Genomic DNA, 22,662 nt, shown 5'->3' on the forward strand with positions numbered 1-22,662 from the left:
CCTATTTCTGATAGCCTATGTATTCCCTGTGCCAAAGTTCTCAAGTTGGTCCCAATTCCCTCATTGATGGCCTTAATCGTTTTGGGTTTAACTTCAAGGTCCATTTGCCAATTTTTCTATGAACACTTTTTATCTTACAAATTTACAGGGGTTCTGTGTTTAGGATACTAGTATTTTATCAGTTAATTATGTAAATTATTTTCCCAGTTCATTGACCGCCCCTTTTTTCCACTGGAGGTCTTATTTGATAAACAGGTTTCTTAATTGTATAATTTCCACAATTCAGAAATTTTCTCTTGTTCCAAGAAAGCATAAGCTTATCTAACGAAGATACAAATTTTATAGTTTTGCCTTTCACACTGTTATTTTTTTTCCCCTGTACGATGTGAGGGGTCTGGTTTCAACTGTATCTTTTTCTATATGATTAATTACCACTTGTTCTTGCATTTTTTAGAAGGTGGCATCCCATTTCCTCATACCAAGTCCTAAATCAAACTGCTCCAGATTTATTTCTAGACTTTCAGGTTTGTTCCTGGTTTGGTTTGTTGATCCCTACACCAACATAGCACATAGAACAAGTATTCGAGAATATTTGCCCTTTACTGTTTGCACATCAGTGATAAATTCAGAATTCCTTTGCATAAAGTAAAATCCATCTTGAGCTTCTTAATGGTATTATTGCCATCAATGCGTACATGAATTTGAAGAGTGCTAACATCTTTACATTATTTCTCTTGAAGAATATGGCTCTCCGTTTTAGGTAACTTCACATAATGTCTCATAATGAAAAGGACTGATATACTCCTTTAGAATTAAAGCTTTAACACCCTAGTGATAAAAAGAAGGGGAGGGAGGGCAGGACAGCTACACAAAGGTCATGAATTTGATTATCATTAGACTTAGGTACAAACCTTTTGTTTTTGAGGTTACCTAATCAGTGGGCAAAATAAGACTACCATATCTTTGCCACTTTCATATTTTCTTTGTTTTTTTTTAAGAATTGCCTTACTTGCAAACATATTTCTGCTGTAGTCAGTGAAAATTGAACTTTCCACCCTGAGAGTTCAATATTCCAAGGACCCCTCCTCAACTCAGGTGAACATTATCTTTCCAGTTCCCAATCTGCACAGTTCTTAACTGGGAGAATTGGTGGACTATACTGGATACCCCAGAGCCTCACCCTGCTTGAAAGGCAACAAGGAGGAGGCCATGTGGTTTCTAGGAGGCAACTCCCCAGCCCAGTAGTCAGGTTATTGAGACTAGGATCTGTTTCCAAAGATCCTATGCCAACCTACGGGGCAACCCAGCCAGCCTCCTGTTCTTACAGTATTCTAACTACTGTTTAAGGCAGGGAAGGGCTAAAAGAGAATTTTTTTTCCAGATGAGATTCTCCCCACCCTTTCCTGGATTTTGAGGTCTCTTTATGTACCTTTTGGATTGACACACTGGGATGGCAAAGTTGACTCCCTTTCATGCCACGTAGTGGTGGCCTATGTTACTACTGGTTCACGGTATTCAAGGGGCCACTTCAGTGAACGTTGTTGTGAAGGAGGCATCTTGGGGATAGGATTTAAATTTCATTTCCCCAACTATCTAGCTGTATTTCCTAGGCTACTCAGGGCCTACTGGTCTGTTAATGTTCACACACACACACACAGTACGATGTTACATTTAGAGTTTGGGCAATTTTTCCTACCAACCTTCTAAAGAGGTTTTCAGTGGACTAGAAGAGCAGGAAGGGGACAGGTGATTTCTTCATAAAATAAATAGAACATGCCTCGTTGGCATGGGTTTGGACTTGTCCTTGGATGGATATGATAATTTCTGGCTTTGATCCACTTCTGTCAGTTTCTTGGCACATTTGTACTATTAAACTATAGTTTGAGCTGTGATGGGACTGCTGTGTTAGGACATAAAGTAGCTTCTCCAACCCTGATGCAAAAGAAACAAGATTAGGGGGTTTAGTTGGATCATAACAAACATGAGTTCTCTATGAGGAAAACTGAGTGGAGTCATAAACACATTTTTCCATGAGTGTCTTCTCAGCAGTCATACCAGTAGAACAACAAAGTTCTGGTGGTGGTGCGCCCCACCTGCGTGCCTCGGCTACACATGTCGCAGTCACCACTTCCCCTTTTTATTGTAGCCAGGTGGGCTGTAAGGCTTGCTACAACAGTGGTTCTCAACCTTCCTAATGCCGCAACCCTTTAATCGTTTCTCATGTGGTGGTGACCCCCAACCATAAAATTATTTTTGTTACTACAGGCAACCCCTGTAAAAAAGGTCATTTGACCTCCAAAGGGGTCGCGCCTCACAGGTTGAGAACCGCTGTTAGAAGGAAACGCTGGGTTTTGGCTGTATGTTGAATAACCATTGACTAGCCAGCTTCCAGGGTGCGGCTGAAGCAGGGCATGACATTCTAGTTGTTGAGCTTACTAGACCATATCTGGGAGGTGCTCGGACACAGATGCACTCGATCTACGTGGTGTTCCCACCCTGGAAATGGGGTGACTTTCTTTAGTCAGCTGTGATAGATCCAGCAGGGATTCCTTCTACCTGTACCACAGTAGGAATAGTTAAAATAACCACTGTCCGTTCTTCCACCTGGGTTTTTAAGGACTTAATTCCAATCTTTTACCCACACCTGCTCTCCCAGACTGAAGGAATGTACCAGAGAAAATAGGCTGACAGGCAGCCTTTCAGTCACACTCTTGGGACACCTGCTTGGTTACTTTCTCCAATGCTTGGAGTTGTGTATTAGCCTTCACTTCCCTATGTCTTCTTTGGGTACCCCGCAGGGAGTGGAGGAGATGGGGCAGTCTAGCAAACAGAATTCCAATGGTTGAACACCCAGTGTATTTTCTGAGTGCACCTTATTTTTAGCAAAACTAATTGGTGTGCTTGGGGCCATATCAAATGTGACTTGTGGCACAGTTTACTAAGCCACATTTTTTTATAGTGTGGTTCATGTGTTCAACTTTGCCTGAGCTCTGCATCTGAGATGCTGTCTTTGAGACACAATAAGAGGCTCTAATTCTTATAAGAGCTGTAGGAACAGTTGTGAAAGTCATCAGAGCTTTTAATTTGAATAAGAAATCTCCTCCTAAAAGTAAAGCAGGGACGCAGAAATAATTAAAAACTGATGGGAGACATGGAACTGTGTGTGGCCTCCTCCCTGGGGGACAGACAACCGAAAAGTGGATGAAGGGAGACGTCGGACAGGGCAAGATATGACAAAATACCCATTTATAAACTATCAAGGGCTCATGCAGGAGGGGGGAGCGGGGAGGGAGGGGAAAAATGAGGACCTAATGTCGGGGGTTTAAATGGAGAGAAAATGTTTTGAGAAACGATGTACAAATGCGCTTTACACAATTGATGTGTGTATGGATTGGGATAACAGTTGTATGAGCCCCTAATAAAATGTTTCTAAATAAATAAATAAATAAATAAAATTTAAAAAAGCTGATGGGAGGATGAAGAGCCTTCCCAGGTCAGGTGCAAGGAGGTGTGAGAAACCTCTTAGTTGGCAGCTAATTAAAGCCAAAAACATGGAAGTAGAGGCAAGTTAAAAGACGGTCAAAAGATTCTGATACCAAAGATGTAGCTCTTGTGTCCAGCAAAAAAATTCGGGTTTACTGGCAACGTCCATACATAACTACGACTCTGTGAGTTTGATGGCAATGGTGTTATAAGTCAACGTGATCTATTGCCACCAGTATTTGCTTGGGCCACTCACAAGCTTGGTGTCCTGGAGTCCCATGCTGGAAACAGGTGGAGGCAGGCTTCCCTCCACTACTGTAAGGAACCTCCTACAACACTCATTAAATTTAGTGTTATTTCATTTCCTCCTCTAAATCTTGGTTATTGTACACTCAGGTTGCTGCCGATAGAAGTTCATTGGGGTCAGTCTGAGGTCTCATACCTTTACATTGCTCTTTCCGGAGAATGTCTGCAGCCGACTGATTAATAAAATGGGTATTTAGAAAAACTCTCCTATCAGGTGTCTGGATGTGGATTAGTAAATCTCTGAGTTGCCTCTACTAGGCAGTTCTGAACACTGCTGCGGGGCTCTAACCCTTGCCCTGAATTACTTCAGCTAATTTTGAATAATTCATCGGTTTAATCTGAATTTCTTTTACTCCTATGAGACAAATTTTGCATGTAAACTCGAAGTTGCCTTCCCCTCTGACTCTGTGGGACCATCCTGATACTTTTGGTGTTAGTTCTATTCTGGGATGGCTGTGGCCCCATCAACTACTAAGTTGGTATTTGTGGCATGTGAGTGATCAACTCTTTGCCTGGCAGCCCCAATGATGTGCTGCACCACCAGGATAGAACCCTGAGGTCCTTCCAGATAAATTCAAAGAGTCACTGTGTGCATAAAACTTTCAGTAAATCACGAGGGTCATCAGAAAAACTGCCTGTTTTATTTTTGCAGGTTTTTAAATCACTCGTCCTTAAAGGAACATGTATTCTTGGTATTTCCATTACTTTGTGCCACTTCTTGGGCGGGGTGGTGGTGGTAGGGGGGTGCGGGCATTTGCATCACTGAAGGGACCAAGGGAATGTAGGGGCTGAGCAGTGGGGGCCTTAAACATGATTCTGCAAGCATCTGGGGTGGGGGGAGTCAGGCAGAGGTACTATCTGACAAGGCATGTGAGGCCTTGTCATTAGTGACAAGGTTGGGTCTCTTGGGATGTAGTGCAAGGGAGAAATTTCTCCCTCCAGTTGATGTAGAATGAGCAGACTCAAGGGCCCAGACTGAGATTGGAGCTGAGGTGAGGTTACATTCTTAGCAGCTTAGCTCTTTTGTCTTCACTGGGTGGGGGAGGGGTCCAGGTTCTTGGCTCCAGAAAAAAGGGCTTACTAGCCCTCTTACCCAAGGAGGGATGGGTGGGAGGGGGCAAGTGACTAACCCAAACCATGTGTTGACATATGGAAATTGGCCGGGGTGGCCCAGCTCTGTGCTGTGCAATGGGACCTATCTAGAGTTCCCTCAGGAGGCCAATCTATACCAAAAGACAACCATTCTATTTCATAGAATCTTCTTAGATTTTTTTTGGTTGGAGTTTTTCTCCCTAATCCTGGGATACCCCTTATTGAAATTCTTTAATATAACCTGGAGAGGAGTTGTTTCTTTCCCCTGTGCAACTCCCATAGCGGTGCGTTTTTACCAGGCACCCTGCCATTACCATCCCAAGGATTTTCAAGTGCTCTTGGCGAGTCTGTATTAAACCCCACCAGAGCCCAAAATGTGCTAGCAGTGAATGAAGACCATTTGTTTTAACCTTATGAGGATCACCACCGGCCTGACATAGGACTCACACTAGTGTCAGTCTGCTAAGCACACTCTCACCACTCACTTGTGTACACAGAACCTCCCAACCTGTCCACACTGGAGACCTCCGTGGTTTCTCGTGGCCCTCTGCACAAGTATGTAGGTCGGTGGTCGGGAGTGAATGGACTCTCCCCTTCTGGTCATAGGAACAAGTTGAACCTTGGGGCCATACCTTAACACAGTTCAGAAGATCAGGATTAGCTTTAATTCACCACTTGGTTCCTTCAGGAATGGGGGTCCATGGCAGGTCTCCACCCTGGAGGAAAGGATCCATACAGCAAGAAATCCCACTGGTGCGCTCAGAGATGGATGCCTCTGAGATGAGGGCCCACGGGATGCCCACAGCTCGGGCAGAAACAGGTCTGTGGCTGGTCCTTCAAGCACAGAGAAGGGCAAGTTTCCTGGCCAATACCAGAAGTTGTGCTGAAGGATTTTCCAATGGTAACAATAAAAGGAAGAACTTTATTGTAGTGACATATGGCTCAGAAGATTTGTATCCAGAAACTGTGCCCCTTCGGAGAGCATTTTATCATGAAGGGGAGTGGATTCACGGGATGGTCTGTGGTTGGTCAAGTGAGCCACAAGCAAGATCATACAATAGCAGAAGCAAGCAATTACACAGAGCTGTGGGGAGTGAGTGCTGGCAAGCAGATTACAGAAGACGAGTGGGGTGTTGAAGGTCGCTGAGGGCTCTCCACATTCCACAGATTTATCTCTGCACTAGTGCTTTGTCTTTGCCCCAATATGAATTGATTCTGAACTCACACTTAAACTCAGGAACAATCTGTTTTTATGATAGCCTTGCTCGATACTTACCGTCACGAAGGGTCCACTGAAAATAGAAGCGCTAAAGCAGTTGGTAAAGAAAACAGATGATGCCTGGCTATCAGAAAAAACAATGTCTGGGGTCTTTAAAACTTGCTTTATAACACGCAGCCATCTTAAGTGAGGCCATCTAAGCCCATGTGGAAGAAGCACACTCACCTGTATGAGCTAAATTGCCATTCAATTGGTGCTGACATGAAGCGACCCTTTAAGACAGGACAGAACTGCTCCAGTGAGTATATGAGACTGCGCATGTTTATGGGAGTAGAAAGCCCCATCTTCCTTCCAAGGACCAGCTGGTTTTCAGACTGCAGACCTGGCAGATCATAGCCCAACACATAACCACTTTGCCATTAGGACTCCTTATGTGAGCCAAGGATTACTGTGTGTGATAAAATCCAGTATCAGAAGAGGAAATTACATATACATGCATATGTATGTGTAATTTTACTGGGGGCTCATGCAAATCTTATCACAATCCATACATCCATCCATTGTGTCAAGCACATTTGTTGCCATGATCATTCTCAAAACATTTGCTTCCTACTTCAATTCTGAGCACCCGGTTTACAGAAGACTGGAAGAAGTGAAAGCCCAGATTTGCATAGTCCCCATGGGTTAATTCTTCATTGAAATCCCTTGGACCATTGATCCTGGATATTAGAAACCTTCCTTGCCCTTAGGAGGGTATCAGAAAGTGAGTTAATGCAGGTATAGACCCTGCCTTCAGTTCTAACTCAGAGGGACCATATAAGACAGGGTAGAAGTGTCCTTGTGGGTTTCCAAGACCAGCTCTTTACTGGAGTAGGAAACCTCACCTTTCTTCTGCGGGGCACCTAGTGGTTTTGAACTGTTGACCTAGTGGTTAGCAGCCCAACTCGACCAATAGGCCATCAGGGTTAGGTTAAATTTTAACATTCTACTATTCCCTTTGAGCACATTTTTAATTTGATCTAGTTCTTATTTGCTGATTTCTTGTGGATTGAAGATTTTCTGTGTTTGATTATTGTTGATGTGTGTTGATGAGTTTTAGGATAGCAAATCTATAGAAACAATAAGTAGATTATTAGTTTCTTTGAGTTATAACAGAAGTTGGGGGAAATGGGGAGATAGTAACCATAAGTACAAAAGTGAGGAAAATGTTCTAGAATTGATTTTGGTAATGATTGTATAAATCTTTAATATATTTAAACCATTGAATTGTGTGGTGCATAAATTATATGTCAATAAGACTATTTAAAAATACCTTCTGATAAAGTTTAATGATTTTTTTCCCATCAAAGATTTGTATAACTTGCTTTATGCTTATTCCTAGTATATTTAATTTTGATAGTATTGTGAATGATAACTCTTCAAAATTAAATTTCATTAGTTTTATGTAGAAATGCTGATTGCTTTTGTTTTCCAGCAAGTTTGCTAAATATTCTTTTTTTTAAATCATTTTATTAGGGGTTCATGCAACTCTTATCACAATCCAAACATAAATCCATTGTGTCAAGCACAGTTGTACATTTGTTACCATCATCATTCTCAAAACATTTTCTTTCTACTTGAGGCCATGGTATCAGCTCCTCATTTCCACCCCCATCCTTGGCTTTCTCCCTCATGAACCCTTGATAATTTATAATTATTATTTTGTCATGTCTTACACTGTTCGACATCTCCCTTCACCCATTTTGCTGTTGTCTGTCCCCCAGGGAGGGGTTATATGTAGATCTTGTGATCGGTCCCCCCTCTCTCCCCTGAACTTCCCCTTACCCTCCTGGTATCGCCACTCTCATTATTGGTCCTGAGGGATTTATCTGTCCTGATTCCCTGTTTCCATTTCTTATCTGTACCAATGTACATCCTCTGGGCTAGCCATATTTGTAAGGTAGAATTTGGGATCATGGTCATGGGCAGTGAGGAAGCATTAGAGAACTAGAGAAAAGTTGTATGTTTCATCATTGCTATACTGCACCCTGACAGCTCAGTTAAATTGTCTTTTTTAAACAAATAATTTTTCTATAGATTTTTAGTTTTCTATATTATCTGTGAATGACTTTTTTTCTTTTCCGATCTTTTTACTTTTATATATTTTTGTCTTATTGAATTAATAGTTTTCCCTTAATTTGCTAAGAGGCTTATCACGTATGGAATTTTGACTGCTTTTTCTATATAAAGATTTTTATAATTCTATAAATATTTATGTGATTAATTACATTGATCATTTTTCTGAAATTAACTCATTTGTATAACTAGGATAAATTCATGTTTCCCTGTGATGTATTAACTTTTTTACGGATTGCTGGGCATAGTGGTTAAAATGTTTTTAGGGCTTTTGCATTTATGTTAATAAATGAACTTGGCCTAAAGATTCCTTTCTGAAACTATTCTTGTCTAATTTTGTTTTTGAGCTTATGGTAGCCATGAAGGAGGGAGGTAAACATGAGGGGAGAGTGTCTTCCACTTTTTCTTTACTCTGTGTCTCTTAGCTGTTTGTCAGGACTTCACTTTAAAGTCATCCGGGCTTAGTGTTTTCTGTGAACAACTTGTAAACAGCTGATGACGTCTTTGTAATAGTCTTTGCATGTTAGATTTTCTCTCTATCTCCGAGTCAGCTTTGGCAAGTTGACTTTTCTAGGAATTCATTCTTAGCTATGTTTTCATTTTATTGTTATAAAATTGTTTGATGCATCCATTTTTCAGTTCCAGTTTAAACCATTTTGCCAAAAGTTTATCTCTTTTAATTTTATTATTGTTCGTGGATCATTCCAAAGACATAACTTTGCGTTTTATTTACCCTTTTTAATTTATTTGATTACTAGACCTATTTTGTTCTTATAATATTCTTTCTTGTGTGGGATTTATTTTTTTAATTTTATAGTTTTAAAGACTGTAAACCTTATATTTGACTTTTAATGACATAAAATGTATTATTTTTCTAAATGCTTCTAATGACCTTTAAATTAAAAAGAACTTTGAGTATATTCGTATGCATTTTACCAGAAATCCCTAAATCAAAGAAATGTAACCCATTTAGGCACGCGGAATAAAAGATGCTACAGAAATCATCTTTGAGATGTCAAAAGACGAAAGAAAGGATTTCTACAGGACTATAGCATGGGGTCTGAACCGGCCTTTGTTTGCAGTTTATAGAAGAGTGCTTCGCATGTATGATGACAGAAACCATGTGGGAAAGTATGAAATATTGTAATGCTGCATGCTCTCGTGTAATTAGGGGAATATTGTATAGGACTGTCCTTGTTTTCAGTGGAGGTGTGAGTTAGGCTTTAGAGTCTATACCTGTTGGAGCAAGGTTAATATTTTTATCTTTTTTTTTTTTTTTAATTGTGGCTTTTAAGTCACATTGTGAATCTGTTACCCCACCATACTAAGACCTTCTTTAAAACTTTTAACTCTAAACTTCCTTATATAGGTTAGGTTTAAGACCTAGCTTATTTAAAAATTCAAGGTCCATTTTGTAGTAAAGTAGCATATAAAGTATAGTTATAGGTAAGACTTGGGAAGTATGAAAAGAATGTTTATTGTAACATTTCATCTTTGTTTTTATATAGAGCATTTCTTAGGCCAGGAACTTTTTTTTATAATATCAGAGTGGAAAAAAATACATTTCTTTAAATAACACTTGAAATTCTGTTAAAGAGGTAGGATTTATGGAAAGATATCATTAATATTCTATAGTAATACATGGCATTATTGAATATTCCTAATTCCTTGTTTTGAACTTTAGTTGTCAGGTTACTTACTGGTCCTGCTTTTCCTCTAAATCATAATGGTTCTCAACCTGTGGGTCGCAACCCTTTTGGGAGTGGAATGACTCTTTCACAGGGGCAGCCAGATTCATAACATTAGCAAAATTACAGTGATGAAGTAGCAATGAAAATAATTTTATGGTTGGGGAGTCACCACCACATGAGGAACTGTGTTAAAGGGTCGCAGTATGAGGAAGGTTGAGAACCACTGCTCTAACTGTTCAGCTTGCTAAAGGAGTGGACATTTAAAAGCTGAAGGGAATTAACTTGTTTTTATAGCAGTGTATAATACGGAATGAAGGAAAAAGGAGCATTGCAAGGCTATTTCATTGACTACATTGAGTTCTTTCTAGGAAAAGAGCCTCTAAGTTAGAGCAAGAATCTGTCAGAAGACCATGTATGGTAGAGAAAGTGACTACAAATACAAAATTTTTTTAGATCTTTGAGAGAATTTGCCAGAGGAGATTTACTTTTTAGCGTTAGCATCCAATATCTCCCAGAACACTTTCGGAAAAGCTCTGCATTTAAAGTGCTTTAAGCTAATTTGGAAATGAAAGAAGAGTTAGGTCACAGAAAAGCAGATGTTTGTTTTAAATGTTGATTTTCTTCTGGAGAAAATTATGCAGTGCCTACCTTTTTCAAAGGTGCTCTGGTGGCATAGTGGGTTATACGTCAAAGCCACCAGTGAGAGGAAGACGAGGCTTTCCCGTAATGATTTGCAATCTCAGAAAACCCACAGGACCAATTTTAAATTTTACCCTCTCCTATAGGATCGCTATGAGTTGAAATCAACTTACTGGCTGAGCTTGGTTTACCTTTAAAATGACTAAATGTGTCAGCCTTTAAAAAAAAGTAGAAGCTTCCATTATACGAATCCATATTAAAAATTACTTGGCTACCTTAAAAATATCAGTTTGCTGTGTGGGTTAACTTTTGGCTTTCTAAATACTGATTTTTGTGAAATTCTAAGCTTTTCTTTTTCTAATTTGTATTTTTTAATTTTTCTCTAAATTTCTAGGTATACCCCTGAAGAAATTGAAAAGCTCAAAGAGTAAGTTTAAATGGTTCTCTTGAACTCTTGGGGGGTTTTTTGTTTTGTTTTTTAATGGCTTCTATCTTTTTAAAATTTTACTTTGAAAATTTCAAGGATTGGTATGATTTAATTCTATTTATTAACATTGACTTTCTATCATAGCCATTGCATCATGCATAAATTTAGCCCCCTCTTGCCATTTCCAAATTATTCCTTAAATGCCTAAAAGGGGTTTCAGAAAAGATGAAATGGTCACTTGGAGTGGCCTGAAAACCAAGCCAAACAAAGCTGTTTAGCTTGGTGTAGTTTAGAGTGGTGACTTAGTAACTGTTTCACTGAGTATCTGGCAGAGTTACCGCCTTGTATAGGCTCTTGAATCTTCAGAGATCTTATTTTGCTTTAATGGATTAGATGGATGGAGGGGAAATTGAAAGTAGATCCTATTATAAGGATGTATTTAAAACTTGATGTCTGAAGAATTTGTTAGGGATGTGCTCAAATGGGAAAGATTTGGGGCTTGCCTGGGAGATTAGTGACAATAACCTGAGGGGAAATTTGGTCTTTTTTGAACACATATCCAAGTTATTTATTTCTTCTCTGACCCAGGAAAAAGGCAATTGCTGCCTGTTTTTTTTCACCCACAGACAACTGTGGACCCCAAAAAAAGGCCACACTTTCAAACTTTGGCTCTCAAAGTATTGCTGCCCACAACTTCCAAAGCAGTCAAATGGGAAGAAGAAGAATGAAGAATAAGTGGTGAAATTAGAAGGGAGAAAACAATTGAACCAATGCTGATGGGCAGACTCTTGTTTTAGGCTCCGGATAAGGCATGGCAATGACTGGGCAACAATAGGGGCGGCGCTAGGAAGAAGTGCTTCTTCGGTCAAAGATCGTTGCCGACTGATGAAGGACACTTGCAACACAGGTATGGTGACTACGCCTTCTGGCATGTTCTTATCAGTGCTTTAGCCTCCTGCCCACTTAGAGAGGTACTTCTCTGTACAAAGAATCTGTTACTTTTTGAGTCATACTTTTTTTTGAAACTTAATAGACCCAGCCAATCTTTTATTTTGTCTCCTGCTTTTGCAGAAGATGACATTGTTTACAGGACACAAAGATTGAGAGCTAGCATTTTTTTCATTTTTATAGCAGTTCAAAATTATTTCATTTGGGAAAATTACTTATATTTAAGGCACACTTAGAGAAAGAAATTTAAAGAAAAGCGAGAAAGTAATTTAACAGGCTAACTTGATGAGTTTGCCAACATGCATGCTAAGTGAAAAACTTAATTCTAGGCAGGACTAAATTTTGAAAGAAATTATGTTCCAAAGGCTTATATGTGTGTTTTGCTTATTCCAATCTCAGTATCTTTTTATATAGAACAAATATTACGGTTGCTGTTTCTGTCCCTAGGGCAAACCACGCACTATCTTTCTCTTATATGTACATAAATGTACTGGTCATCTATCCATGTTTGTTATTTCAGTAAGGAAATGAACTCTCCGGTTGTTTAGGCTTCACAGGGAATATATTTTGTACCTCTCTGCTCTACCTTAGGACTGTTTCTTGCTTAATCCTTCCACCTGCAAGAGCCTAAGAATAAATTTCAAGTCAGTCATTCTGTGGCATGGCCAGCTGAATGAATGAAATGAGAGCTTTTAAATTAAGATGAACCTGAAGGCTTGTGTAAGATGTTCTCTGAGTACAGAACTCATTAATATAGTTTGGAAAGATGTTGCGCCAATTCCCCATGGCCAACTTGAGTAATAAATTGCCTGCTTCCTTTCAATATTGCTACATATTTTTTGCTTCTGAAAATGAGTTCTTTCCTGGGTGCCACAACCTGAAATAGCAGTTCCAGAATTTTCCCTTCCTTTCATACCCTGCTAAGAAAGCAGAACTTTGTTTTGAGTCCTAAGGACTTATTTAAGTCCTAAGGACAAATTTACTTTAGCACATCGTAGACATCTGCCAATTTGTTAAATTGATGAATTCCTGAAAACAAGCACATACTCTTGTCAAGTTTTCTAGAAGTTTTCGGCTACCAGTAATATACTGGAATGGCAAAGATAAAAAAAGATTTTTTTTAGCTCAACATAAAAAAGAAAAGAGCTTTTTTGTTTCTATTGGTGGGATTGTAGGTATCAAAAAAGGCTTGGTATAAAAATGGATTCCAGTCTGATAATTGACTGTTATTCTGTCAGATAATGTGACTTGGAATTGAGATAATGGAAAAGAAGATGGCATACACCTCTTATTTATTAAGATGGCATACACCTCTTATTTATTAAGATGGCATATACCTCCCTCTACCATGGGAGCCCAAATGTGTTACTCATGTTCCCTCGTTCACTGTAGCTGTTTATGAATAAAGGTCTTCATGTAATGGCAATAGTATACAATTCTTTCCAGTTATAGGTGTTTTTCTTTCCTTAAAGGAGTCTATCAGTGCTCACTATTAGGATTTTTTTTTTTTTAATACTAAAAACCTTCCTAGGCAGTGAAATGTAGTTGTCACTGTAGAGCTGCATGGTTTCCAAACAGTCATTAAAAAACAAACTCAGTACTACTGTGTGTGACCTACGAATTCTTGGAAAAGTAGAGCCGACTGTCATTTGCAAAAGAAGGTAGCATTGGTAGTCTGGATGATTTCTTTCTTTCAGGAAAGTGGACAGAAGAAGAAGAAAAGAGGCTTACAGAGGTGGTTCATGAATTGACCAGCACTGAGCCAGGTGACATAGTCACACAGGGTGTGTCTTGGGCAGCTGTGGCTGAACGAGTTGGTACCCGCTCAGAAAAGCAGTGTCGTTCCAAATGGCTCAACTACCTGAACTGGAAACAGAGTGGGGGTACTGAGTGGACCAAGGAAGATGAAATAAATCTCATCCTCAGGTTTGTGTCCTACATATTTAATGACAAAAGCCGCTAATCGCTGGGGATATGTTGGTTGACTCCCTCTTTGTGCTCTCTAGATCCTTACGGTCTGAAAAACATCCTTTCATAGAAAGCCACTGTGTAAGATCCTAACTATTTCATATTGAGCTCTTTATGTTTTGTGTTTGTTCCTTTTTAGTGGATTTAGTGCACGTCCAAAGTACCAGATTGAAGGCGTGGAGACTGAAGTCCTCTCTATATCCACAGAACAGGTATGGCACAGGCAGCGGCAGTGCAGCTTGTCCACTGTCCCACCATGTGCCTCAGTCCTCGTCTAGAGGGAACGTGCTTAGGGTAAGAGGGTTATTCGGTCTCCATGTTCTTCAATCTGTGACTTCTGTGCTAAGACTTCTAAGAAGTGGGTTGAGTTTATAGTTATTCTACCCTTTCAAACTAACCCAATATATTTCCATTTCATACAAATACAAAAAGTGTTTTTAAGACAAAAAAATGTTTTTTCCTACAACAGATTTATTGGCATATATAATTGATACAATTCAGTGGTTAAAAAATAATAGCATGAGTTCTGCAATCATCACCACAATCAACTTTAAAACACAGCTTTTAAAAATTAGTTGCTTTATCCATTAAAATTCAGTGACTCAGATGGGCATAAACACCAGCAAGAAATTATTTCGGACACCAAATAGCAGCTTATTGTAGCTACTCTCAGAAAGTCATGTCATCATGACCGTCAGACTAGAAAGAAGTTGGCTTTTAGAACCCAAGATTTTTGTTGTACTTTTGAACTGGCTGTTGTGGTTGCTGCTGGGGATTGAGTTTTCCTTTTTTATTTTGGCCTGAATGTTATTGTTAACTTGGTATGCTTCAACTAGTCATCTTTATAAATAGCACACTTCTCAGTATGCTTGATCATTTTACAAATGAAAAAGCTTAGTTCTGGAAGTAGCTGACTTCACGAAGGCCACACTATGAAACGCCACAAACACTGCGACTAAATCTCGTCTTAGCCTATGCTAATCTTCAGCTCTGTTCCTTTCCTTCAGTGTTTCACCGGAGTTTAACTATTTACAGATCAGCCCATTGGCTGCATCTTTAATAAATGGCAGTGTTGTTTCTGTTTTTCAACTCTTATCGGTGGAAGCAAGTCTTCACTCCTAGAATCCTTTCACATGCAGCGTAACATCTCATTGTTATAACCTGCCAATTCCCTTTACATCAGTGCCATTATCTGTAGTCAGAGGAGGGATATTATGGTGACATAAGTCAACATCTAACAGGTGCTGCCTTATAACTCGTAGGATAGCAGAGCTTGATGTAGCCGACGAGAATGACATAAACTGGGACCTCCTAGCTGAGGGATGGAGCAGTGTCCGTTCACCACAGTGGCTTCGAAGTAAATGGTGGACCATCAAAAGACAGATTGCAAACCACAAGGATGTTTCATTCCCTGGTAATGTATTGTCTGCTTTTTAACACCTTTCCTTCCTTAGCATATTCCTTTTTCAGGAGTTAGATGTTAGAAGTTATTTACCTGAGCTAATGAGATATTGTAGCGATTTCCCCTTAAACATCTGTCCTATTTTCTTCCCTAGAGAAGAAAAGGATTAGTAATTCCAAAGCTCCTAATATAAAAATACATTCTTATGTTCCCACATAACTTTGATAAAGTATAAAGAAACAGCTTTACATATATTGTGTTTTCTGAAAACTATAAAGTAACTTCATCTAATAAAAGTTAAGGAAATTCAGTGGTGACTTATAAGGGGGTTCAGAAAGTTCCATTACCTTTTAGTCTTATTTTTCCATGAACTATTGGAAGCAAACCCTCTCATAGTTTTTAGACAGATTCCATAAATTCTTGGTTCTATGTGGTATGTGTTAATCCAGAGACCCTACATCAGAAATGCTTAAATTGGGGCATAGCTCTTAGCTAGATAAAATGTCCTTTTTAAAGAAACATTGTTTATAAATGTATACCTGACATGAAATCTGAAGAGTACTACTGTAACAGGAACCTTCAAGGTTGCAGCATCAACAGAGGATTAATTAGTAGCAGCCTAGGACGAAGTCTCCCCACTAAGAACTTTGTGTAGTTGAAGTCCATTATCAGCTGTTATCTCTGGAGTTGAGTAGATCCACCACCACCTGAATAAGCAACTTTGAATTGCTGGTATTGTTGTGAAATAATTTTTTTCAAGAAGCTTAAATTCACAGCTTTTGAGTCGATTCTGATTCATAGGACCCCTAAATGACAGAGTAGAACTGCTCCTTTGGGCTTCCAAGACCATATGGTTTTATGGGAGAAGAGAGCATCATTTTTTGGTGGGGCTACTGGTGGGTTTAAACTGCTGACCTGTTAGCAGCCTGGCACTTCCCTTATCCCACCACCATGGCTATCTCAAGCCACTTAGGATGTAAGTAATGTACAATGTCTTTTTCCCCCATGCCTTACAAATCTTGAGATAGTGAACACAATAACATCTTTATTTTTTAAATGTTCTGATTGGTAATACCTCCAAGAAGTTCAGTGCAAGCAGTGACTTCAAATTATTTAAATTACTTTGATAGTATATCCATTGTACAATTATTTATTCCAAGTAGCTTCCTCTTCATCCCCCACCTCCCTTGCTGCTTAGATGGTGGTCTGTCAGACAGTCATTGTTTTTTTTCTACCCATCTCCCTTCAGTCTTAATAAAAGGTCTTAAACAGTTACATGAGAACCAAAAAAACAACCCAACACTGTTGGAGAATAAATCAGGATCTGGAGTTCCAAACAGTAATTCCAACTCCAGTGTACAGCATGTTCAGATCAGAGTCGCCCGCTTGGATGAAAACACAGCTCTCTCTCCAAGCCCTATGACAGCACTGCAGATTCCAGTCCAGATCACCCATGTTTGTAAGTGTCTGAACCTCAAGACTCCTTGCTGTTTATTAATATAAAGCCTATATTGTTTTGTTGACAACCCTGGCACTTTTTCTCCGCTTAGAATGCTGATAGAAGATTTGATCAAAGTTTATATGAGTTAGAGGAGATCTGCAGAGTCTGTTAGGTTTGGCTCAATTAATATTTGCCCAAAGGACGGGCCATAGGAAGGACTCTTATGCAATTGCCCAGCCATCTTACTTTCTAGGTCAGTATATTTTATAAAGTGCCAGGGCATTTATATTAATTCACCAAAAAATTCTCAATATGAGATGTTATGTAGAGCTGCATGGATTTGATTGAGGTATAAAACTTTCTTTTAAAAAGTTGTAAAAGTTGTTTCCTAGCAGTTTCCTAGCAGAAACTGCCACTACCCCCTCCGTTTTCCTTAACCTCTAGCATTTTTGTGCTTAATAAGGTTACGAGAACCTAGCATCATCCATGAGTATACCAATCATGATTTTACTTCCAATCTGGGCATTACTGGCATTTGGGGCAGAATTGTTTCCCCTCTCCCCCAGACTTTGTGAATTAGGTGTGGTTTTTACACATCAGATCATTGTTTTTGCATTCAAACCTCCCCATGGTTTTTCCTGTCCCGTTCACCAAAGTTCACACCTGTCTACTCTGGAGCCCCTTTCTTCCCTTCCCCTCGTCCCGGTAACCATCAAATTTCTAAGGCAGTGTTCTTATCCTTCACATTTTACAATGTTCATAGTCCCTTGACCTTGCTTGCAAAATGCCAGTAGTACTCTTAGTCATTATGTCAACAGAAAGGCCCCATACATGTTCAAATGTACCCTGTGACATACTACTTGCTGCCTCTCATTGAGACTCTGATCCATCTATTGTACGTATGTACATACAGTACGTATGTCTGTATATACAATTGTTTCCAAAGTAGTACCTTAGAGACATTTAAATTAATTGTGCCTTACTTACATTTCTGCAACTAAACTTTAGTATACATAGTCAAGTGTGAAGAATTACAAAGCAACTGAAATACATGAGCTATTCTTTGCTGTGAGCTGATTGTACATTGGAGACAGTCTTCCTTGGCTATGAGGCAACAATCCGGTTGGACAGACAGCAATCATTTTATAAACAGTACCATATTATTCACAAAAGAGTAAGTTTTAGAACACACCCATTAATTCTGACTAAAATTTCTTAACTGCAACTTCTGTTAGGTCTCTGCCATTGAGTCGATGCAGAGTCATGGGACCTTGTAGGACAGGGTAGAATACCCCTGCAAGTTCTTTTAAAATATAATCAAGTGACAGCAAACACAATTTATCTCAATAGTTTACTTCGGGTACCACTGAAAGTACCAAGAGAGTTCAGATTTCTTAGTTCTGAACAACCTTGAGGAGCCTGATCAAGTCTAAGGTTTAGTTGATCCAAAAGACTTCCCATGTAATCACTAAGGTGATGTTCAATTTCCCAAATAGGGTTTTTTAATATTTGATGTGTGCTAAATATTTTTATTAGGTTTTGGGGGTTTTTTGCACTAAATGTTTTTTGAAGCACATTTGAAGTAAGGTAGGTAGAAAAGATAAAATTTACAAGTGTTAACTTATAACGCTTATTACATTGTTGGTTTAGTGATGTAGCTGGAACTCAAGCCTAGTATTTAGGTACTTGCAAACCAGGCATCAATATTGAGAATGTCCAGGAAAACTTGTTTATCATATTTCTACCTCTTTATTGGTTAATGGGGTTTTAAAAATTATTCATGGAATTATTTTTAATTTTGGCAAAAATGTACCCAACAAAACATTCTCTGGTTCAGCAGCTTCCACTTGTATAATTCAGTGCCATTGATTATACTCGTGTTTTACAATCATTGTTGATATCCTTTTCCAAATTATTCCACCACCATTTAACCTAAATTCAATGTCCCCTAAGCAACAACTCTTCCTTCTTCACCCATGATAGCCATTGGTCAAGTTTGCTTTTTTAAAGTTTTCTTGATATAATAGTCACATGTCATATACTTCCATAGTTATATGCATGTACATCATCACAATCTGTTCGTATGCTCCCTCCCCACATTGTTTGCTCACGCTCCCCACCCCACATGCCCAACACACCATTGCATTGTCTCTATCTTCATAGGTTCTTCTTACCATGTACCTCTGAATTCATCATGTTAGAAAGATGTTTTGAACTAGAACCAGGGTTGGCGAATCTTTTCTGTAAGGGGTCAGAGTCTTCTAATTAGTTTAGCATTGTCTTAAAACTTAGGAGTTTCACCATTACAGTGTGAAAGCAGCAATGGAAAGTACATAATGGTTGTGGCCCATTCCTCTAATACTTAAAAAAAAACAAAACAGGCAGTGGATTGCACTTAGCTTGCGGGGCTATATACAGGCCTCTCTGATCGATATCCCAAGTAAATTCATTTGTTTTCCCATCACTATGGATCTTAAAAAGCTTAAAGGAGTTTTTATGTTTCTAGGCAAATTATTCAATATGAGATGGCCCTTCATGATAAATCTAGGTTTCCACACTGGAAATTTTAATTTGCAAAATTTCTTATTTCTCCTTACTATAGCTTCAACAGACTCTCCTGCTGCTACTGTTGACTCTGAAACCATAACACTAAACAGTGGAACACTACAGACATTTGAGATTCTTCCAGTGAGTAATGAACACTACATGAAATTGATTTTGGTCATTTTTATGCATAAGGAAGATCAGTTGAATTTGAAGTGAGTCTGTTATAATCTCTCTTTACCTACCTATAAATCAATGGTACACTCTCTTTATGATGTGTAGTATGACACTGTAGGTTAGATATTGGGCTGCTAACCATAAGATTAGCTATTGAGACCCACCAGCCACTCCAAGGGAAAAGATGCGCTTGTCCACTTCCAAAACCCTGTGTCTTACTTAGGTCAGCGGTCTCAACCTCTGAGTCGCCCCATTCATAAAAGTACCAAAATTACAGTTTATGAAGTAGCAGTGAAAATAATTTTATGGTTGGGAGGTCACAACATGAGGAACTGGATTAAAGGATCATGTCATTAGGAAGGTTGAAAACCACTGTCTTAGGTCATTATGATTCAGAATTGACTTGATGACAATAGGTTTAGTTTTAATTGCAGGATAAACACTATAGCTACTATAGATTTGTTGAGCCGTAGCAAAATAGAGCCAAGTTATGGGAAAAATTTTTTCATGTCATGCTACTCAAGTAATCAAACAGTTTTCTTTCAAGTGTAATATGCCACCTACAAGGGGGATACAAAATTTTAAGTCTCCATCCTATCAAGTATAGCCAAATTGACAGAGTAGCCTGGAAGACCCTTAAAGGTTTTAACGTATGAGTTCCCATATGATGAACTGGCAATTCCATTCTCAAGAATTCAATCCCAGGCATAGATCCAATAGAAATAAAAACATGCTGGCACAAAAATTGTATATGAATGTTCATGTGCTGTCAGTTAACCAGCAGTTTTCTTCCTTTAGCTATACATTTTTATTGTGTGGTTTCCCCTCAATGAAAAATTTCTCCAAATATGTAAACAGGGCTGGCTGTATATTTTCAGAAACGTAAAGCTTTGTTTTGCTTTCTTTAAACTGGAAGATTGCTGCTAAAAAGGGGACGTGTGCTGAACTACCATCCTGGAAAGAGTGGCAAAATAACTGTACCATAAAAAGCCGAAACTAGACAGTAATCACTGGGCTTATGCGATAAATGCTTTGTCTCTGCTAAACCACCAAATTGGGTAGGAACTTCAGACCAAATCCACTACCATTGAGTCAATTTCCATTCACAGCAAGAACTGCCCCTGTGGGTTTCTCAGGCTCTTGTAGGAGCAAAACATCTTTCTCTCTTGGAGCACCTGGTGCGTTTGAACTCTACTGACCTTGTGATTAGCAGCCCAATATGTAACCCACTACACCATCAAGGTTCATTTGACTTTATCCTTATACCATTTATTTTATATCCTATCTTTAGGATCATTATGCACATATATGCTTAATAATCCACTACTAACCAAAAGTGTGCTGATCTGATTCCATAAAGATAACAGCCAAGAAAATCCCAGAATCTGCATTAGCAATGGGCTTTAGGTTATTGGGTATAAAGCTAGATGAATCAGTACTAACAAGCTATCTTAATTTTTTCCCCTTCAGTCTTTCCATTTACAGCCCACTGGCACCCCAGGCACTTACCTACTTCAGACAGGCTCGAGCCAAGGCCTTCCTCTCACTCTGACCGCCAGTCCCACTGTAACCCTGACGGCCACTGCTCCTGCTTCTCCTGAACAGATCATCGTTCATGCTTTATCTGTATGTTGCGTTACATAAATTCCTTGATATTTCTGGTTTATGTAGCTAATTGGCTAACTATTAAGTGCCATTGGTGGACTTTTTTGGGGGGGGGGGGAGAAATTGCGCTGTGATGTGCCATCAGTAATAACAGTAGCTTCAAGAGAAAAGCCTATTTTGATATCAGCTCAAATATTTGAATGCTTGTTAGGGACCAGGGTTAGCTGATCCAAAATTATAAGGTAATTTAATAAATTTTCCTACTGCTGTTCCAGAAAGTTTTGCACTTCTGCCTTCAGTGGTGTGCATCCTTCATTCCGGGGTCTTCTTACAGGAGATGAAGTTGCATTTGAGAAATGGGTACATTAGGAAAGCAAGGTTCTCAGTGGGTAAAGAACCAGGGTTATAGAAAAAGTGGTAACAGTACAGACTCTTCCAGTAGGTACTTTTTAACTTTGTCATCAATGTCTTATAGCCAGAACATTTGTTGAACACAAGTGACAATGTCACCGTGCAGTGTCACACACCAAGAGTCATCATTCAAACTGTTGCCACAGAGGACATCACTTCTTCCATATCCCAAGCAGAACTGGCAGTGGACAGTGATATTCAGTCAGCTGATTTTCCAGAGCCTCCAGATGCTCTAGAAGCCGACACTTTCCCAGGTGAAATCCATCACCCTAAGATGATTGTAGAACCATCATTTAATGATGCTCATATGTCCAAATTCAGTGACCAAAATAGCACAGAACTGATGAACAGTGTTATGGTCAGAACAGAAGAAGAAATTGACACCACCCTTAAACAAGAGGAGGAATCACCCTCTAATTTAGCCAGTGCTTATGTTACTGAGGTAAGTTGCACTTGAGATAACTTTGTTCTAATGGGTTCCTGTCTTGATCCTCAAATCTACAGTTTGCAGAAAAGTCTCGAAATAATCCACCTTCCATCTGTCTTAAGACCCGCAAAATAAATGCCAGTCTCTACCTCAGAACTCCTAAGTTTCAGGCATTCAGCAGTAGTATTGCCAGCAAATAAGGGTATGCAAAGATAACCTTTTCCCTCTACTTCCAAAAGATTAAGAAATTAATGAGAGTGGTTAATAAAAAGCTACATAGCTTCTTCATGTTTTGGCTTAGAAACTTTGCCTTATAGTATAACAGCATTGTTTTATTAAATGTCCTATCATTAAGTTGGTTTTCAGTTTGGTGCACTAGACTATAAAGTTGTTAAGATTACTTTTGTCTAGTTTTTAACCTTTCATTTTTTTATATTTTAATTTAAAAATAGGATAATGTTTGAGCATTAAGTTATATCAAACAGAAGTGTTTGGAATACAAATCAGGGTCTTTTTTGTTGTTGTTATTTTGTATCTGCTCTAGGGTTTAGTATCTTCTGCCATAGAGCAACAAGTTGATCAAGCAATCGATGATGAAACAATACTTATCGTACCTTCACCACATGGCTTCATCCAGGCATCTGATGTGATAGATTCTGTCTTGCCTTTGACAGCATTAACAGGTACTGTAACACAGCTTATATCAAGTGCCTGATAAAGCTAAATCAGGCATTTTAGTTCAGTTGTTTTAGTCGATCTTGATTCAA

General features: G+C 39.0%; 1 protein-coding gene across 2 annotated transcripts in view; it reads left to right on the forward strand.

Moving 5' to 3' along the window:
• Nucleotides 1–22,662, forward strand: part of DMTF1 (cyclin D binding myb like transcription factor 1) — a 71,503-nt gene that overhangs the window by 33,541 nt on the left and 15,300 nt on the right. Inside the window, exons 8-17 of one of the 2 annotated variants that reach the window (XM_004702636.2) lie at nucleotides 9,189–9,346; nucleotides 10,940–10,972; nucleotides 11,770–11,879; nucleotides 13,618–13,846; nucleotides 15,151–15,302; nucleotides 16,540–16,749; nucleotides 19,334–19,419; nucleotides 20,923–21,078; nucleotides 21,533–21,910; nucleotides 22,440–22,578. In XM_004702636.2, coding sequence (XP_004702693.1) covers nucleotides 9,189–9,346; nucleotides 10,940–10,972; nucleotides 11,770–11,879; nucleotides 13,618–13,846; nucleotides 15,151–15,302; nucleotides 16,540–16,749; nucleotides 19,334–19,419; nucleotides 20,923–21,078; nucleotides 21,533–21,910; nucleotides 22,440–22,578 — 1,651 coding nt within the window. The remainder of the gene's footprint in view (nucleotides 1–9,188; nucleotides 9,347–10,939; nucleotides 10,973–11,769; nucleotides 11,880–13,617; nucleotides 13,847–15,150; nucleotides 15,303–16,539; nucleotides 16,750–19,333; nucleotides 19,420–20,922; nucleotides 21,079–21,532; nucleotides 21,911–22,439; nucleotides 22,579–22,662) is intronic. The other variant, XM_045288976.1, reaches the window with a different exon arrangement.

The sequence above is a fragment of the Echinops telfairi genome, unplaced genomic scaffold, assembly GCF_000313985.2.
Source record: "Echinops telfairi isolate 266 unplaced genomic scaffold, ASM31398v2 ScPeMD7_23;HRSCAF=83, whole genome shotgun sequence".
Lineage (NCBI taxonomy): Eukaryota > Metazoa > Chordata > Mammalia > Afrosoricida > Tenrecidae > Echinops > Echinops telfairi.